We start from the raw sequence: 21393 nt of genomic DNA, 5'->3' as shown, positions 1-21393 counted from the left end.
AGAATTTCCCTGCATGGCCAATTAACCATATACACTTGCTGTGGACAAAGTGCCTGGTCCTCAATCAAGACACTTTCCCAGTTTCACAGGTGTCTTTTCTGTCACTCAGTTACACAACATAGTTGTGGGGAGTCATATTAGTCTTGAAATCTAGAAGTATACATTTTTATATTTGTGTTTCCTTCCACTTTTAGCCTCATGGCCCCCTTAGCTCTTTCCCCACCACCTTCCCCAGCTCTTTTATTGTTCTCTGTCTAATTTGTCTCCTCCAAGGACCATTCTCTGCATAGACTCACTTTTTTGTCACACTCTGGGGCTATTTTGGACAACTAATTAATACAGTCCCTGTCCCCCAGCTGTGTTCACAACTTCCCACCAGGTGTAGCTTTGAACACCTCAGAGGCTTTGCATCCAGATACCTTCAACTTTATTTTGCATTCTGTCCCCATCCCCAGAAGCATCTTCATTCCTGTGTGACCTTGCATCCCATGTCTCTCTTACCTGGTTAACCCTAAGTCCTTGTGTCCCTTGGCTCCTCACCCCAGGTGTGCCTACACCTAGGCATGTCCATAAGCTTTCTCTGGATAGGTAATGAGTTTTTGCCTTTTATGCATTTACCTTATCTCTTTTGACCTCTCTCTCCTCCATATCACAGGAGCTCTGCCATCTTGTTTCCCTGTCCACCCTTTTCTCATGTCTTTATTCTTTTAACCACTTCAATCTAATCCCCATTGAGTGTCACTGCCCAAGACCCACCTGTTTCATACCACAGGTTTTCAACTGAATGGTAAATCTCACAGCATTAGTTAAGGTGTCTCAGTGACTATACTGTCCTTGGAGGGCTGGAGGGAGTACAGTAACTGAAAGGGCTCCCATGCTGTGGTCACCCTGTGGGGCAACTGAATTAATATTAGTAATTATTAATACCAATATAAATGATTTATAATTAATTAGAAATTAATATTACTAATATTAATTAGTAATATTAATATTTGATTTGATATTATATAAATCTTGGATCAGACTAGTAAAACAGATCCTGCTGATGTCATTGTTGAAGGAGACTTTTTTTCATTCTATTTGAGGGATATTGTTCTGTTTCTCCCCCCTGTCAGGAGTGTAGGTCAATAATGGCAGGGCGTATTTTTGCACAAAGTAGAATGTAAATTAACATTCAATTACATAAGTGTATCCAATGAATTTACTCATATTGTGCAGATGAACCTGGTCACTTCCAAGGTGAACTATTAGCATCTATTCTTTTCCTTCCACCTGTATTAATATTCTTCCCATGTGTTTTCTCTATTTTCAATTTCTCTGCTCAGACCTTCAATTTGGTGTTATTAATTTAAATGAAGAACAGGACGCAACTAAATTCGGGGTAGAAATCTTCCCAGGGACGGAAGAAATAATATGAGACATGCAAAGCTCACTGCCAGCCCTTCATATGACAGACCTCAGTATTTCTCAACCCCTCTAAGTGACACCCTGTTGGTCTCCTAGGATCATGGATAAGTAAGAGTCTCTCCAAACACTAGAATATCCTCTGAAGACATGTTATGAAGAAAGTTTAATATTGTTTTTTGTAAGTGTCACCTGGGGAGAAAGTTTCCAGCAATGTCCTCAGCTCCCCCAGCCTGCACAGCCATTGCTGCTGCTGGCACAAGGGTAATTGCAGGTCCCAGGGGAGGTGAGGTCACAGAGCCACAGACCCATATCTCAGGAGCTGGCCCCCTCCCTGCAGCACACATGTTGGTCAGAGAGGCCTCTGCACTGAGATCACCAGCCTGGATGAGAGGAAGAGCCTGGAGCATGACTCAGGGTGAGTGTGAGAGCAGCATCTGTGAGAAGAGACCCATCAAGAGTCTGGGTAAGTGATCACAGCTGAAAAGGGATGCTCAGTTGAGCCCTCCAGAAGCCAGAGCCACACAAGTATTAAAATGGTTGATGAAGAATGGCTCTCGGTAGCAAAGATAAATGGGTCCTAGCCTAAATGCCAAGCCACCATGGATCCTAATTTAACTAAGTGTGATTCTTACTGACAGGGATTGCTGTGGTTTAGTGAAAATGAAAATTAAATGTGATTTTCAAGGTGCACAAGGAGGTTTTTTAAAAGTCACTCAGCTGCTCAGTTTCCCTCACAGGAAGTCTACACTAAATCTTCATGATTTCTAGGTCCAGACTCATAATATTTCCTGTCTGTGTGTGGAGTAGGAGGGTCTCTTCTTAATCCTGTGCAGAGAGAGAGCTGATGGTGACTGTTCAAGCAGAACATTTTCTCTGACTCTCAGCATGGTGCAGCCAATGAGGACAGTAATTGTAGCAATCCTGAAATCATCATAATTCAAGGATAGTGAGTCCATTTTTCTGTACTGCAGAAAGAAACATGTATGAAAACATGGACAAGAATATTACAGAATTCTATTACCACCTGTAAGAGCTTTATATTTTTAGCATGTGGGATATCTTCTGATTGTAGTGAATTCACCATCTGTCATAGGAATCTGATAGTGGTGCAGGGTATGAATGTGCAGAAGACATATAAATGCTCTTCACTGTGTGTTCAGTAAAATGTGAACCTAAATTTTTCTACCTAAAAATTTTGTTAAATATTTGCATTCAAATGAATGCAGAAATTCTAGTGTTTCAAGTTTTAAATACTCACACATACCAATTTTCATGGATGGTTCCTATTGTAATATCATTCACTAATTTTCTTTATTGAATTTTTTTCATAGGTATTAATTAACTCAATTCTGTACCTTCTGAAAAAGTGAATACTTTGTTTCTACACTATACTCTTTAATCACGTGTTATTTCTTGGTATCCCAAGACTTAGAACTTTACCTGGGAATGTGGCAAAATTCCTGAGATAGGACCCTTGAGCTTGTGTTCCTAACAACCAACCATATGAGTCATGGGGTAGCTGTCCTGATGTGGAGTCAGTCCTGCCTCCCTGCATGGGACTAACCATGGCACAGGTGCCTGCAGTGCTGAGGTTCCCTCAGTGCATCTGCTGTCACTAAAGTCAATATCTACATGTTTCTTCATAAGTGAGCTTGCACATGGAATTAATATTTCAGAGTAAATGGGAACATTTTACAATGAATAGTTTAAGAATGCCACTAGTTTTGAAGACAATAGGAATAAAATGGAAGAAAATATGAGCTGGATTGATAGAACAACTTGCTCACGACCTTTAGGAACGCTTGATGGTTCTTGCTGGGCTCTCTGTAAACCCTCAGCCAGGTTCAAGACCCCTCTTTACACCTTATCAGAGTGTGAATATGGACAGAGACTTAACATTTTTGTGCACAAGTTCTCCTGGTCATCAGGAAACTCATCTCAGCACCTGCCTCATGTCATGAAGATGAATCACCATGTGCTTCCTTCACAACAGGTTTTACCCACACTTCATGACTTGACTATCCATATGAACCCCATTAAAACCTGCTAGTGAAAATAAAATCTTAGGTAAGTTTCCCCAGTGGGAACTCTGCAGTGTGGGCAATACTGGATTTTGGTTGACAAGACATGTGCAGCCCAGGTCTCCTGTTTCCCTGCAGGACCCTCTGGATGGGACAGCAGGGAACTGGCAGGATGGCAGTCAGTGATGTGGCTTTAGGATTTATCTTCTTGTCACAGACTGTGGTTGGAGCTCTGGGTAATTCCTCTCTTCTCCTCCATTACCTGGTCCTTTACTTCGCTGGGGGAAGGATAAGGCACACAGACTTGATTGTTCAGCACTTGATTGTGGCCGACTTGTTAACTCTCCTGTGTAGAGGAGTTCCCCAGACACTGGAAGCATTTGGAATGAAAAATTTCCTCAATGATTTTGAATGCAAGCTGTTTTTCTATCTTCACAGGGTTGGCAGGGGGATGTCCTTTGGCAGCACCTGCCACCTGAGTATCTTCCAGGCCATCAAAATTAGTCCTGAGAATTCCAGCTGTTCAGAGTTTAAAGTGAAAGTTCCTAAGTACATTGGCTTTGCCATATATTTGAGCTGGATTCTGTACTCGTTTATAAATATTATTGTTATTTCATCTATGACTGGGAAAAAGAACAACAATAATGCCACTAGCCTGAGAGATCTTGGATACTGTTTTGCTGTTGATTCTGATATAATCTTACGATCTCTGCATGCAACATTGGTAACATTCCCTGATGCCCTGTGTGTGGGGCTCATGCTGTGGGCCAGCAGCTCCATGGTGCTCATCCTGCACAGGCACAAGCAGAGAATGCAGCATGTTCATAAGTCCAGACCCCTCAGGTCCTCCCCTGAGTCCAGAGCCACCAAAACCATCCTCCTTCTGGTGAGCACCTTCGTATTTTTTTACACACTTTCCTGCCTCTTTCAGGTTTGTGTGACTGTTATTTATAATCCCCACTGGCTCCTGGTAAAGGTTGGTGCAATAGTTGCTGGGTGTTTCCCAGCTCTCTGCCCCTTTCTGCTCATGAGCAGAGACTCCACTGCATGCAGCCACAATCTCTATAGGAAAAGGAATAGAAAAACCCTTGATGTCAGGAGGAATGTGTAAATTGTAGGCATTTGCACAATTCTTACATGTTTCTTTATTGTCACCCCCAAATTGTAAGAAGAGTAATACAGTCACATCTCAGGAGAATGAGAATCAACACACACATATATTCTTTGTTATAGTGTGAGCATATGTGTGTGTGTGCGTGTGTGTGTGTGCGTGTGTGTGTGTGTGTTTTTGTGTGTGTATGTACCTTAGTATGTGCACATGGAGATCACTAAGATTCATCTAATTCTACATCCAACAATATTTCTGAAAAATTAGATGTAACATCTAAATTTAACATTTAATATACCAATTACAACAAGAGTTATTTTTTTCAGCATAAAATATGCTTTCATTATTTTCCTGCTATCATGAAATATGGTTTTTCTTTGTCTACTCCTATGGTTTTGTCCCAGTTGTGTCTTTTGAAAGAAATATCAAAGTGAACTCTCTCAAACATTTTTCTTTTGCAATGAAATGAGACATGTTCCATGTAATCTTGGAAATGATGGGAAACAAAGTCTACTGATGCTCTTTTTATTAACCAGTGTATATCCAATTTGTTGGTTTCTGAACTGATATTTTCATAATGCAATATGTCTTTTTTCATAAGCTAATTAGAATTTAATCTTTATTTACTGTCTATCTTGATGATTCACAACACTATGTACTAATAAATTTTATTGTATAACTGATTATTGAATTATCCATATGTATCTTTGAGATATTTGTATGGATGTGTTGACATGCATTTCTAATGACTTTTCATGAACTGAACACACCTGTGCAAGAAGCTGCTGCATGGTAAAACAATAATGCTTCTTTTCTCTAAGTGTCCACAAGAGTGAGCAGTATGTGACTTCTAACAGCATAGATCACTTTCCCATTTTTTGCAATTTAAAAAAAATGAAATTATTCAAGATCACCTGTTTTACATTGGACTTTGAAAATTCCATATGCTTCAAATTTGTATTTCCCATGTTGATGATGACAGAATCTCACTGAAGGTATTTCAAACAATTCTAGAATTTTTCCTTGATGCACCTGTGCTCTAATTTGGATGTGAATTATGCTTCCACCTTCAAGTTCTATGAGTTGGAAGTTTTGCCCCAGTGTGATGTGTTGGGTGGTGCATCCCTTGAGAAGCAGATGCAGTACAAGGTGCTTGGTCATGTGGAGGTTACCTTGAAAAAGGTTAATGATGGAATATATTATTTCCTGTCACAAGCCATCTGTGGACTGCGTGTGGTCTACCTTGCTCACTGAAGCCTCCTGAGGGGGTAAGTCAGACACTGGGAACTACCTGGAGCACCCCTCATAGGGATAGACTGCCTGATGCAGGTGAACTTCCACCTCAAGCTCTGAATAAGATCCCTCACAGCACCTGAGATGGGTGTGACCTGCCAATGTCAATCAACCTGCTGACTTCAAGACATCAGAAAGCAAGAGTCTGCCCTTGAAACCTTACCCCTGCCTTTGATGGTCCCCCCTTAAATAAACCATCAGGGCCATTTTCTCCTTGTCCAGTTCAAGAACCCACGTGGACTTGATCTATCAGGGGCTTTGCTTTTGAAAATAAATTCTCTGAGTGTTTATGTGTTATTATTTGCTAATAAATTTAAATATTATTGAGATATAAAGATTCATGGTGGCTATTTAGGGTGGCTTGGATTCCTTTGAGCAGACGACACCCCAGTGAGAATTTGGTATCTTTCCCCTGAAAAGTTGAGAATATTGGTTGTCCTACATTGAGTGCTGGTGTCCCCAGTGTCTCCTGCTCCCTGTTCTGCCCAGTGGTCTCTTCTGCACATGCTCCCACCTTTGTGATTCCAACTGCTGTGAGGCCCTCACCAGAGCTGATCAGATGCTGGTACCATGCTCCTGAATGTCCAGAACTGTAGTTCAATACATTTCTTTTCTTTATAAAATATCTGGGTAGGAATTTGGATATGCAGCAGAAACTGAACAATAAAATATAGTAGTGTCTTTCAGTTTGGAGGATCATGATCAGAACTGACATGTGGAATGTGCAACATGTTTATATGCTACTTTCATGTGTTTCTTCACAACATTTATATATGTGAACACATATTTATATATAAGTATCAATAAATCACACACATTATTCTAATCTAGGTTCACATCTACTTGCCTTTAGCATATATTACCAGAGTTTAGCAAATATTTATAAGAATTTCAACCCTTTACAAGCTCCTAGTTTTATTTTTATATTTTTTGAAGAAGAAAATGCTTTTAGTAGTCTGAACATGAAGACAACCCAGAGTCTTTTTTTAAAATATGTATTTTTTAGCTTCATGTGGACACAATGTCTTCACCTCTATTTCTGTGTGGTGCTGAGGATTGAACCCAGTGCGTCTTGCATGCTAGGCAAACACTATATACCACTGAGCCACAACCCCTGACCTAACCAAAATCTTATTAGAATAAAATCTGGATAAAGAATGCTATTATGAAATTTACATTTCTCACATTCAATTGAGAGGAAAATGTTACATGTGAGGACCCTTCTTGGTGTAATAAACTAATTTCTATAGAACTTTAAAAATAGTAAATAGCAATTATCATATTTCTTAAACTATGCCACACCATAGTTAGAAACTATGCTGGTTTTAGGCAACAGGACAAAGTCTTTTTTGTTAAACATCAAGAACTACATTTCTAATGAGACTGCTTTCTCAGTGCCCGATTTTCATTGAGGAGACCAGTGGTGGCTGTGGGCACCACATAATCAGTACATTTCTCCTGAATTAACACATGCTCCTTGATCAAGTGAGTTTTCTTCCAAGATCTTAACTCTTTCTGAGAAGAAACAAATACACTAGTCTTCTCTTCCCAGGGAGACAAATGTGAATTATGGTTGTTAAAAACTTTTTAACTCACAATTAAATGTAGGCATTGAATTATTATTAGGAAAATCTCTGAAGCCATTCCAAGATTAAAATCAATAAGCTTTTACATAACTCTCCAAAGTAGCTTTCCATTTTCTTATACAACCTGGCAAATAAAACATTTAATATGTATTTTAGAAATTCTTCTCCATATATACCACACTTAGCCCTCCATAAGGATTAGAGTTCTGTACTGAAAAAAAATTCTACATGTCAAGCAACTTTGAAGAAGTTTATTTTAGTAGAACTGAAGATTTTTTTGCTTATGTGTCCATGAAGATTAATTTGAGCATGTGCATACATACATGGCATACATACATATGTATAAGTGATCTAGTTGCCCCTAGAATAAGACTAGACTTGAGGGGACAAGTGTGAGGTGCAGTTTGGTCTTCCTAGAACCCTCCTCTGTGTTGAGGAGGCAGGTAGACTGTGCTGCAGATGACAAGAGTCTGTGGAAGGGTCCTCATCTGTTAACTCCCTTCACTGGTCTCCCCAACACAGCTGCACCCACATCTGCTCCCCTGCAGCATTGGCCTCTACTATCTGTCAGAAATGAGATGTGTTTGTTGGCACAGCCAAGGCTTTTTGCAATCTTCTGGATAACTCCTCCTCTACACATGGTTGTTCAATCCATTTGTTCAATCATGTGACTATCTAGAATTCAAAAGTACCTCCTTTTGCAGCTTGTGTGCCTTGCATACTTTTTCAAGAACACATGCACACATTCATTCCAACTTACCTCCACTTCTTGACTACTGGGACTTCATCTTCATGGCCAGCTGTAAAGGGCACCCTCCACATGTTGTCCTGTGGTTCTTTTAGCATTACAACCTTTGGGTCTAGTGATATGTGCAGGCATACATTATGTACCAGGCCACTGGATTATGTATTTTTCATTACCTATCCCATTCTCTGGTGCTGTAGAGATTGTAGCAGCCCCATCCAAGTTGGAAAATTTTCAGTCTGTCTCCTGAAAATATTAATATCCTTCTGGTAATCTTTCCTAATGTGTCTGCAGACACAATAACACCAAAATTAACACAATAACACCAAAATTAAACTACCTAGGAATAAAAGTCCCACCACCTCTTAACACTGCCATATCAGACACCAAGCTTCTAATTAAAATCTTTGTGAGACACAGCACATAAAGTGGGAAAGTCATGCAGTTTTACAAGGAAGGGTAAGACCTTCCAAAAATCCATGAAAGAGCAGATTGAGGCATAGGCAGCAGTGAACTCCACCCAGAAAAGAAAAAAAAATGGAAAATTCCTTTGCAGAAAAGCAATCTCAACACCAATCTTGGCAAAAACTATGTTCACTTCATACAAGTGGATTTGGTAAACACAGCACACTGGAACTCAGAAGAACAAGGCAGTTCCTAGAATAATCCAGGGGGAGAAAGCAAGGTTGTAGGTATGGATGGCAAAGACAGACATCATGACAAGGCAGATCCAGGAGGAACTTTCCTGTGACCACCTGCAAAAAGAGAGAGCTGACCTCTACTGCAAACATGGTTCCTGTGAGAGAGACTTTTGTCCCTTTTGCTTCTTTCTCCCTGTCCTCGGGTCACCTAGGAAGCCCTGGGCATCTAGAGATGCATAGAAGAGTGTTCATACCAAGATGTGGGAAAGAGGGACAGATGAATTCTATTTGAAATAATAAAAGGTCCTATGTGACCACAAGTGTTTTTCAAACTCTTCTGTGTGGCCTTGAGTTCAGTTTTTGTCTGTATTAGTCTATTTGACACCTGTTAATCACTGGACTCATTATATCTATTAGATGTTCTTGTTATTTGCAGTTTTGGGACAGTTAAGGTGGCCCTAACCTTGAGAAGACTAGCTCTGCCAGGGCTGGGAATCTCTTAAAGGAAGAAATTGACTCCACAGAACATGGGGTTCATATAAAAATTCATGTACCCATGGCTGTGGGTAAAATCCTACCGGATAGTAAATAGGGTGAGCAGTTAAGAAAATCTCAGGTATAATATACTGACCATGTTAGAGGTTCTGTATTCTGAATAGGAGTTTTGCCACATAATTACAGGATTAGTGTTTTTGACATGTGGAAATGCATGGTATTTAAGAGAGATAATGGGTAAGTGAGTTTGTTCTATTTTAGTCACCATTTTTCTATATGTTATGGAGTGATTTTATCTACATTAATATACACAGTAAAAGTTATAATTTTCAAAACTTGGGCGAAATATAGAGTACATGTGATTTTCAAAGAGAAAGAGTGGTCAGAAAATATGTCAATTATGCTTATATTGACTAATCAGTAAAATGCACAAAAATACAAGGAGATATTACCCCACAAGTGTTGGGATGGTTAATATGAAAAAGACCAGAGAAAACAAGTGTTGGCAGGAATATGGGGCAAGTCAACCTTGGGCAGATTATGTCAGAGATCAGGTAACGTGTCACACACACCATGGAAAAATGCAGGAGGATGCCTCTGAAAATGTAGAGTAAAACTCACCTGTGGGGCAGCAATCCCACTCCCTGCTGTGCATCTAAAGGCAAGTATTCATAGTCAACAAGATGTCTGCACCTCCAGGTTCACTGCAGCACTGTTCACGACAGGAAAGAGAGCAGAAAGGTGAGACATGGTGTCCACCAGAGTTTGCAGGTGTGTAGGTGAGGTGGTGTGTCCATCAACACTCAGGGGAAAGGTACTGAGCCTTCTACCAAGGAAATCCTGCCACTGTGCTGACCAATGATCCTGGAGGGCAGTATGGAAGTGACAAATGAAAATACTCTTGGAGGGGCTGAGGTATAGTGCAGTTGGTAGAGTGCCTGTCTCAGATGCCCAAGGCCCTGGGTTTAATCCCCAGCATTGTCAAAATAAAAAAACACACAACAAAATAAGAATACTCTTTGATCTCTTCCATGTGACTTTTAAAAGAGTAAACTTCACAGAAACAGAGTGGAATGAGTATTGTAAAGAGGTGTGTAGTGAGAGACATGGGGAGCTGGTTGGAAGTGCACAGAGTTCCATTACCACATAAATGAACTCTGGGATCTGCTGTGCAACATAGAAACTGCAGTTAGCAAGGCAAGATTGTGTTCTTGAAGTTTGCTGAGAGATCTTAAATGTCCCCACTCAAGTTGAACATGTTGCATGATAGGTAGGTAAATTAATTGGCTTCTGGTAATCACTCCACAGTATCTACCCATGTGAGCTCCTCATGTTGTACACCACAAATGTACACAAATTCAGTTGTCAGTCCCACCTCCATAAGCAGGGCTGAGTCTGATCGCATGTTTCCCTACTGTTCAGGGAGACTTGGCTCCTCACTCTGAGCTGTAGCCATATACTGAAGCTCCCCCATCCCTCAGAGCCATGAATCCATTCCATTCCCAACCCCCACACAGCTGTGTTGTGACATATTTAATGTCCATTCCTCAGTGATGTCTCTCCTAGGGTCTCAGGACAGCCCTTCTGCCTTCCATTAGCCCAACAAGACTCATCATCAGAGCTCTGTCTTCTCTTGTATTCACCCTCAACTCCATTTCCTCAGTCTGTACCCAGGGCCCCTGGGCACCACACAACCAAATGTCCAAGGTCAACTCTCAGCCTTCTCAACACCCAATTCAGTCTCCAAAGTGACTGCAGCCAGGACCATCGTCCTACCTTCCTCCTGGGGCACAGCTCTTCATATTATTTCTTCTATGTGTGCCTGGTACTCAATCAAGACACTTTCCCTGTTTCATGGGTGTCTTTTTGTCACTCAGTTACACAACATGGTTGTGGGGACTCATATTAGTCCTGAAATCTAGAAGTGAACACTTTTACATTTGTGTTTCCTTCCACTTTTAGCCTCATGGCCCCCTTAGCTCTTTCCCCACTACCTTTCCTGCTCCTTAATTGTTCTCTGTCTAATTTTTCTCCTCCAAGGACCATTCTCTCTGCATAGACTCACTTTTTTGTCACACTCTGGGTCTGTTTTGGACAACTAATTAATGCAGTCCCTGTTCCCCCATCCGTGTTCACAACTTCCCACCAGGTGTAGCTTTGAACACCTCAGAGGCTTTGCATCCAGCAACCTGCAACATTATTTTGTATTCTGTCCCCATCTCCAGAAGCATATTCATTCCTGTGTGACCTTGCACCCCATGTCTCTCTTTCCTGGTTAACCCTATGTCCTTGTGTCCCTTGGCTCCTCACCCCAGTTGTGCCCACACCTAGGCATGTCCATGAGCTTTTTTCTGGATAGGTAATGAGTTTTGCCTTTTCTGCATCTACCTTATCTCTTTTGCACTCTCTCTCCTCCATATCACAGGAGCTCTGCCATCTTGTTTCCCTGTCCACCCTTTCCTCATGTCCTTACTCTTTTAACCACTGCAGTCTCACTCCCATTTAGTGTCACTGCCCAAAACCCACCTGTTCACACCACAGGTTTTCACCTGGATGGTAAATCTCACAGCATTAGTTAAGGTGCCTCAGTGTATACATTGTCCTTGCAGGGCTGGAGGGAGTACAGTAACTGAAAGGGCTCCTGTGCTGTGGTCACCCCGCGGGGCCACTGAATTAATGTTTGTAGCTGTGGAATATCTGGTATTTACAGAAATCTTTACTCAGAAAAGGCAGACTCATTCTGCTGATGTCATTGTTGAAGGAGAATTTTATTACATTCTGTTTGTTTGAGGGATATTGCTGTGTTTCTCCCTCCTGTCAGTAATGGAGGTCAATAATGGCAGGGCGTATTTATTCACAAAATAATGATATAAATTAACATTCAATATGTAAATGAGTCCATTGAATTTTAACATAATTTTGCAGATAAATCTGGTGGCTTCCAAGGAGATAATAGCATCAAATTCTCTCTTTTTCTTGTACTTGTGTTAGTATCCTTTCTATGTGTTTTTTCTCTTTCCATTTCTCTGCTCATACTTCAATCTGGTGCTGTTCATTGAAATGAAGAACAGAAAGCAAGTAGATTTGGGGTAGAAATCTTCCCAGGGAAGGAAGGAATAATATGAGACATGCAGAGCTCACTGCCAGCCCTTCATATGACAGACCTCAGTATTTCTCAGCCCCTCCAAGTGACACCCTGTTGGTCTCCCAGGATCATGGATAAGTAAAAGTCTCTCTAAACACTAGAATATCCTCTGAAGACATGTTATGAAGAAAGTTTAAAATTGTTCTTCATAAGTGACACCTGGGGAGAAAGTTTCCAGCAGTGTCCTCAGGTCCCCCAGCCTGCACAGCCATTGCTGCTGCTGGCACAGGGGTAATTGCAGGTCCCAGGGGAGGTGAGGTCACAGAGCCACAGACCCATATCTCAGGAGCTGGCCACCTCCCTGCAGCACACATGTTGGTCAGAGAGGCCTCTGCACTGAGGTCACCAGCCTGGCAGAGAGGAAGAGCCTGGAGAGTGACTCAGGGTGAGTGTGAGAGCAGCATCTGTGAGAAGAGACCCATCAAGAGTCTGGGTAAGTGATCACAGCTGAAAAGGGATGCTCAGTTGAACCCTCCAGAAGCCAGAGCCACACAACTATTAAAACAGTTGATGAAGAATGGCTCTAGGTAGCAAAGATAAATGGGTCCTAGCCTAAATGCCAAATCATCAGTAATCCTAATTTAACTATATGTGATTCTTACCCACAGGGATTGCTGTGGTTTAGTGCAAATAAAAATTAACTGTGATTTTCAACATATAAAAGGAGGTTGTTTTAAAGTCGTCCAGCTGCTCAGTTTCCCTCACAGGAAGTCTACACTAAATCTTCATGATTTCTAGTTCCAGACTCATAGTATCTCCCTGCCTGTGTGTGGAGCGTGAGGAGCTGACAGGAAACTTGTTAGTCCCGTGCAGAGAGAGAGCTGATGGTGACTGCTCAGGCAGAACATTTTCTCTGACTCTCAGCATGGTGCAGCCAACAGAGAGAGTAATTGTAGCAATCCTGAAAGCCTAAGAATTCAAGGATAGTGAGGCCATTTCTCTATATTATGGAAAGGAACATGTATGGAAATAGTGGACAAGATTATTACAGATTACTAGTATTACCTGTAAGAGCTGTATATTTTTAGCCTGTCAAAAATTTTCTGATTGTAGTGAATGCATCGTGTGGCATAGGAATCTGATTGTGGAGCAGGGTATGAATGTGCAGGAAAGGTCTTCACCATCTGTTCAGTAAAATGTGAACCTAAATTTTTCTACCTAATAAATTAAGTTAAATATATGCATTTATATGAATGCAGAAATTCTAGTATTTGACTTTTAAATGGCCACAAATACCAGTTTTCATAGATGGCTCCCATTGTAACATCATTCACTAATCTTACTTCTTTGAAATGTTTTTTCTTAGGTATTATTTAGCTCATGTTTGTATCTTCTGAAAAAGAGAATATTTTGTTTCTACACATACTCTTTAATCACATGTTACTTCTTGGTATTCCAAGAGTTAGGACATGGCCTGGGATTGAGGCAAAATTTCTGTGACAGGGGCCACTGAGCTGTGTTCCTAACATACAACTACATGAGTCATGGGGCAGCTGTCCTTATGTGAAGCCAGTCCTGCCTCACTGCAGGTCGATGACCATGGGACAGGTGCCTACAGGGCTAGAGTTCCCTCAGTGCACCTGCAGGTATTTAAATATCTAAATGTTCCTTCATAACTGACCTTGTACATAGAATAACTATTTACAAAAAATGAAAACATTTTACAATTAAAAGTTGAAAAATAGCCTAGTTTTAAGACAATAGGAATATAGACAAATGGAAGTAAATGTGAGCTGGATTGATAGAAGAACCTGCTCATTACCATTACAGAAGCTTGATGGTTCATGCTATGCTCTTTGTAAACACTCATCCAGGTCCAAGACCCCTCTGTGCACCTGATCAGAGTATGAATATGGACAGAGACTTGACATGTGTGTGCACAAGTTCTCCTGGTCATCTCAGCCCCTTTGTTGTGTCATGAGGATTCAGGAATCACCATGTGCTGCCTTCACAACAAGGACTTATACACAGCCTGCCTGAACTAGTCATGAACCTCATTAAAACCTGCTAGTAAAAATAAAACCTTAGGTAAGTTTTCACAGTGTTAACTCTGGAGTGAAGACAATATTGGATCTCGGTTGAAGGACACGTGCAGCCCAGGCCTCTTGTTTCTCTCCAGGACTCTCTGGCTGAGACAGCAGGGAACTGGCAGGATGGCAGCCAGTGATGTGGCTCTAGGAATCATCTTCTTGTCACAGACTGTGGTTGGAGCTCTGGGAAATTCCTCCCTTCTCCTCCATTACCTGGTCCTTTACTTCACTGGGTACAGGATAAGACACACAGACTTGATTCTTCAGCACTTGATTGTGGCCAACTTGTTAGCTCTCCTGTCAAGAGGAGTTCCCCAGACAGTGGCAGCTTTTGGAGTGAAAGATTTCCTCAATGATTTTGGATGCCAGCTGCTTTTCTATCTTCACAGAGTGGGTAGGGGTGTGTCCATTGGCAGCACCTGCCTCCTGAGTGTCTTTCAGGCCATGAAGATTAGTCCTGAGAATTCCAGCTGTTCAGAGCTTAAAGTGAAATCTCCCAAATACATTGGTTTCTCCATATTCCTGAGCTGGATGTTGTACCTGCTTGTAAGTACTATGACTTTTTCACAAATGACTGGAAAAAGGAGCAACAATAATATCACAAGCATGAAAGATTTTGAATACTGTTCTGGTGTTCATCCTAGCAAAACCTTACAATCACTGTATGCAGCATTGCTAACCTTCCCTGATGCCCTGTGTGTGGGGCTCATGATCTGGGCCAGCAGCTCCATGGTGCTCATCCTGCACAGGCACAAACAGAGAATGCAGCATGTTCACAAGACCAGCTCCCCCAGGTCCTCCCCTGAGACCAGAGCCACCAAAACCATCCTCCTCCTGGTGAGCACTTTTGCATCTTTTTACACACTTTCCTGCATCTTTCAGGTTTGTGTAATTTTTATTTATAATCCCCACTGGCTGCTGGTAAAGATGGGTGTAATAGTTGCTGGGAGTTTCCCAACTCTCAGCCCTTTTCTGCTCATGAGCAGGAACTCCAGTGCATCCAGGCTTGGTCTCCCTTGGATAAGGAATAGGAAAACCCACGATGTCAGGGGAATGTGTAAATTGTAGGCTTCACACAATTCTTATGTTTCTTCATTTGTACTCCCCAATAGTGACAATAACAGTGACACAGTCATACCTCAAAGAATGACAATCAAGACACATGTTCTTTTTTATTATAGTGTGTGCATATGTGTACCTGAGTATATGCACATGTATAACACAGATTTGGCTTTTCTGTACATCCAACAATATTTTAAGGAAAGTAGATGTTACCAATAGAAATTTCAGACTCCATATACAAGTTGCAACAAGAGCAAAATTCTTTAGCATAAATCTGCTTTCTTTGTTTTCTTGCTATCCTGGTTTATTAAATTGAGGAAACCAGTGACAGTCCTGTTTTATTTATCTACATATTATGTTTATGTCTCAGCTGTGTTTTTTGAAGGAAATATCAGTGAACAGTATCAAATATTTGTCTTTTGCAATGAAATGAGATATATGCTTCATGTAATCTTGGACATGATAGGAAGCAGAAGTCTACTGATGTCCTCTTTATTAAACAACTTATATTGAATTTTTTGATTTCTGGGCTGTCATTATCACAATGCAATATTTTTTGTCATAAGATAATTAGAATTTACACTTTATTTACTGTTTGCCTTGGTCATTTAAAACATTGGGTACTAATAAATTTTATTTTACTACTTATTATTGAATTAGTTTTATGTATCTTTGGAACGTTTATATGTATGGGTTGGCATGCATTTCTAATAAAATCTCACAAAATGAATGCACCTGTGCAAGCAGCTGCTACATGGTAAAGAAAGCCATAGTCTGTATGACTCCTGTTTCCTGTATGTGTTCCCAAGAGTGATCAGTATGTGACTTTTAACTGGAGAGATCAGTTTCAATGATTTCCACTTAACAAAAATGAAATCATTCAACATCATCTGTTTCATATTTGACTTCAAAAATGCTATATACTTCAAATCTGTATTTTCCCGTGTTGTTGATAATAGAATCAAAATAAAGGATTTCAAACAATTCTAGCATTTCTCTCTTGTGGATGTGATTTATGTTTCCAATCCTAGTTCCATGTGTTCGAATTTTTGCCTGAGTGTGATGTGCTGGGTGGTGAAACCTTTGAGAAGTGGGTGCAATACAAGGTGGTTGGTCATGTGGGGGTCACTAGGAGGGGATTAATGATGGATTATATTAGTTCCCATGAGAACAATGCAGCTGTCTCCACTGTCTCTTGCTCCCTCTTCTGCCCTGTGGTCTCTTCTGTACGTGATTCTACCTTTGTGATTCCATCTGCTGTGAGGTCCTCACCAGGACTGAGCAGATGCTGGTACCATGCTCCTGAGTCTCCAGAAATGTAGTTCAATAAATTTCCTTTCTTTATAAGGTGTTTGTGTAGGCATTTGGATAGGCAGCAGAAACTGATCAGTACAACACACTGGAGCATCATGATCAGCACTGACATGTGGGATGTGCAACATGTTTTCATGATACTTTCACGTGTATCTTTGCACACATGTATACTCATGAACATATATTTATGTATAAGTATCTATAAATCACCCACATTTGTCTGATCATAGAATTATATGTACTTGTCTTTAGCATTTATTACCAGAGTTCACCAAATATTTCTATGAATTTCAACCCATTACGTGTGCCTATATTTATTTTTATATTTTTGAATGAGAAAATGATTTTATTAATCTGAATATGAAAAAAAACCCAAATCTTTTTAGAAATAAACCTGAATAAATAATGCTCTTATAAAATTTACATTTCTCACATTTAATTGAGAGAAATATTTTACATATGAGTATTCTTCTTTTTGTAATGGACTAATTTCTATGGAACTTTAAAAATGGTAAATAGAAATTGGCATATGTTCCTAGACTGTGCTACGACATAGTTAGAATCTCTGCTGATCAGAAGCAGCAGGATAAAGTCTGATTTGTTAAACATCAAGAACTACATTTCTAAAGAGACTGCAACCTCAGCGCACCATTTTTATTGATGTGGCCAGTGTTGGCTGTGGGTGCCACATAATTAGTACATTTCTCCTGAAGTATCAGATACTCATGGATCAACTGAGTTTTGTTCCAGATTCTTCACACTTTCCAAAAAGAAATACACTGGTCTTCTCTCCCCAGGGAGGCAAATGTTAAATGCAGCTGTGGTAAACCTTCTAACTCACAATTGAATCTAGGCAATAAATTATTATTAGAAACATCTCTAAAGTCATTTTGGCATGAAAAACAATAGACTTCTTCATAACTCTCCAAAGGAGCTTTCCATTTTTAAATACAACCTGATCAATAAAATATTTGACATGTATTTTATCAATTCTTCTCTGTATGCTACACTTATCCTCAATAAGGTTTAAAACTCAGTTCTCAAAGAAATTCTACATATCAAGCATTTTTGAAGAAGTTTTGTTTTCACAGAACTGATTTTTGCAGCACTAAGCCCTGATGAATCCAAATTTAAAAAGTTTAGAGTAAAAAGGGTTATTTTAAGTTTATCTTTGGGGAATATATACCCCTTCCCAATTCCTTCTTTTTGCTTTAATAAGAACAGTTTAATAGTTTGATGAGCTCTTTCAACTATGCCTTGTCCCTGTGGATTGTATGGGATTCCTGTTATATGAGTAATGCCAAATGTTGAGCAAAATTGTTTAAAAGAGGTAGAAGTATAACCAGGGGCATTATCTGTTTTTAACTATTTTGGAGCACCCACAGTGGCAAAATTTTGTAAGCAATGAGCTATAACATCTTTAGTTTTTTCTCCGGCATGAAGAGAGCCCATCAAAAATCCAGAAGAAGTATCAACTGTAACATGCAAATATTTTAATTTTCCAAATTCTGGCAAGTGTGTGACGTCCATCTGCCAAATATGGTTAGGTATCAATCCTCTAGGATTGACTCCAAGATTAACTTGTGGTAAAAGGGTCACACAATTTTGACATTGTTTTATTATTTGTCTAGCTTGTTCCTTAGTTATTTTAAAATGCTTTTGTAAAGTATGAGCATTGACATGGAACTTTTTATGAAAATTTGTAGCTTCTTCAATTGTAAAGAAAATATGTATGTCACGTGTAGTTTTATCTGCTAAATCATTGCCTGAACTAAGGGCTCCAGGCAATTCTGTATGTGCCCTGATATGTACTATGAAGAATGGATCTTTTCTGTCCCAGATTAGACTTTGTATAGTTGTAAACAATGAGAAAACAGTAGAGAAATGGGAAATCCTACCAGCATCTTCAAGGGATATTATAGCATTAACTATATACTGACTATCAGAAAATAAATTAAATACAGAATCTTTAAACATCACAAAAGCTTGTAATACTGCATTAAGCTCTACCTTTTGAGCTGATTGTTTGGGTACTAAAAATGTAAAAGTTTGATTAGGTGTAACTATTGCTGCTGTACCATTATTTGACCCATCAGGGAATATATTTGGAGCATTCGTGATAGGTGTATTTTTTGGCATTTTTGGAAAAATTACAGGATACAATGACCAAAAAGACAATAAAGGATTAGATGGTAAGTGGTTATCAAATGAAACATTAGATTTGCACATGATTATTGCCGAAGTATTTAACTCATTAGCTAACTCATCAATTTGGTTCATAGTATATTGAGTAATAATTTTATTGGGAGAAATTCCAAACACTCCCTTTGCTGCTTTTATTTCTTTGAGTATTAATTGTCCTACAGCCTTGGGATACCTAGTAAGAATAGTGTTAGGAGAATAAGATAAATGTATCCACAATAATGAACCTTCTTGCCAAAATACTCCTGTAGGAATATTTTTTGTTGGTAGTCCAATAAATAATAAAGGCAAACTTATATCAATTCTATCCAAATGCATATTTTCCATATATGTTTCAATGATTTTTAATGCCTTTCTTGCTTCAGGCGTTAACATTCGGGGTGAATTTGGATCTGATGGACCTTTTAGGATATCAAATAAAGGTTCCAACTCTCCTGTTGGTATACCTAGATAAGGCCTTCTCCAATTTATGTCTCCTAATAACTTTTGAAAGTCGTTAAGTGATTTGAGTTGATCTACTCGTATTTGAATTTTTGGTGGATGGACCATGGTTGAGGATAATAGAACTCCTAAATAATTAATTGGAAAATGTAATTGTACTTTATCTATTGCTATCTCTAGATTATAATTTTTAATAAGTTTGTAAGTGGGGCATAACATTCTAGCAATGTGTTTTTAGCTTTGTGTGCTAATAATACATCATCCATATAGTGAAATATTTGTAGTTCAGGATTTTGATTTCTAAGTGGCTGGATTACTTTGTTAACATAAATTTGACACATAGTTGGGCTGTTAGCCATCCCCTGAGGGAGTACTTTCCATTCGTATCTCTGATCTGGACTTTCAGGATTCAGTTCAGGGATAGTAAATGCAAAACGTGGACTATCCTCAGGATGAATTGGAATTAAAAAAAACAATCTTTAATATCTATAACTAAAACATACCAAGTTTTTGGCAAAGCAGACAATTGAGGAATCCCTGATTGAGCAGGTCCCATAATAACCATCTCATTATTAATGGCTCTTAAATCTTGCAATAATCTCCATTTACGAGATTTCTTTTTGATGACAAAAATGGGAGTATTATGGGGAGATACAGAAGGTTGTATATGTCCTTCCACTAATTGTTGTTTGACCAGATCATGTGCTACTTGTATCTTTTCTTTAATCAGGGGCCACTGAGGAACCCAAACTGGTCTTTCTGATTTCTAAGTAATTTTTATTGTCTCAGTGGCCCTTACTGAAATCCAACCCATGTCTATCTGTTCCTTGATCTATTTGTATTGGTGTTGCTATACCTTTTTCTTGTTTTTCTAATCTTTTTCCTTTCCTAAAACCTTGTCTAGTCATAATAGTGGGTGCATTTTGGTTGATGTTATTTGTCAATGTCAAACCTAATTGATCTAGGAAATCTCGTCCCCATAAATTTACGGGAAGATGATCCAATACATATGGCTGTATATTTCCCTCACATCCTTCAAGATCCTTCCAGTCTAATACCATTGTACTTCTATGGGGATTTGTCGCCACTCCTTGGCCTCGAAGCGTTTGAGTGGCTTGTTGTAATGGCCAATGTTTTGGCCATTCTTGACGAGAGATGATGCTAAGGTCTGCACCTGTATCCAGTAGCCCATTAAATTCATGTCCTTGAATATTTAGTTTTAGCATGGGGCGAGAATCTAAATTTAATGAATGCATAGCCCAATCTACACCTGTGGAGCCTAATCCCTTGGAACCTCTTTCTACAGCACGACTGGAAAATTTATCATGTAGACTGGGTATTATTAGTAACTGTGCTATTCTATCTCCTGGTGAAATTACTCATATACCCTTTGGAGAACTGGCTATAATTTTTATTTCACCTTCATAATCAGGATCAATTACCCCAGGACTTAACATAAGTCCTTTTAGTGTAGAAGAGCTGTGTCCCAGTAATAAGCCTACTGTTCCTTTGGGAAGAGGTCCTTTTATCCCTGTGGGAATGTTTTGAACTCCCATCTCTGGAGTTAGTACTGGTCTGGCGGAGGTGCAGATGTCCAACCCTGTGCTCCCTCTGGTTTGTCTGATAAGGGATCTGATGGACAATATGTCCTGGGCACTACCCTGATGGGGTTGCTGGGTTCCTCCAGTGCTCCGTATATTTTTGGTTTTGGGCCCCGGAGCATTGGGCCCCCCTGTACATTTTTTGGCAATGGAGCCCAATGCCTTTCTCCATGATATCATGGAAAAACACCTGGTCCTTGTTCATTTTTTGATAATGGAGTACCCTCTATAGTCCTTTGAGAACGGCATTCATTAGCCCAATGTCTCCCTCTACGGCATTGTGGGCAAATACCCAGTATTCT

The 21393-nt window shown here is 39.7% G+C and overlaps 2 protein-coding genes across 2 annotated transcripts; both read left to right on the top strand.

Moving 5' to 3' along the window:
• Window positions 1-3600: 3600 nt before the first annotated feature.
• LOC101955658 (vomeronasal type-1 receptor 4) lies at window positions 3601-5790 on the top strand. The gene is made up of 2 exons (XM_021721242.1): window positions 3601-4359; window positions 5611-5790. The coding sequence occupies exons 1-2, from the start codon at window positions 3601-3603 to the stop codon at window positions 5788-5790; spliced, it is 939 nt and encodes a 312-aa protein (XP_021576917.1).
• An 8804-nt stretch (window positions 5791-14594) lies between these two features.
• Window positions 14595-15539, top strand: LOC101955364 (vomeronasal type-1 receptor 4). The gene has a single exon (XM_005341987.2). The coding sequence runs from the start codon at window positions 14595-14597 to the stop codon at window positions 15537-15539; it is 945 nt and encodes a 314-aa protein (XP_005342044.2).
• The last annotated feature ends 5854 nt before the right edge of the window (window positions 15540-21393 follow it).

The sequence above is a fragment of the Ictidomys tridecemlineatus genome, chromosome 15, assembly GCF_052094955.1.
Source record: "Ictidomys tridecemlineatus isolate mIctTri1 chromosome 15, mIctTri1.hap1, whole genome shotgun sequence".
Lineage (NCBI taxonomy): Eukaryota > Metazoa > Chordata > Mammalia > Rodentia > Sciuridae > Ictidomys > Ictidomys tridecemlineatus.
Note: the sequence above shows the minus strand (reverse complement) of the source record. Positions and strands in the feature narration are given on the sequence as shown.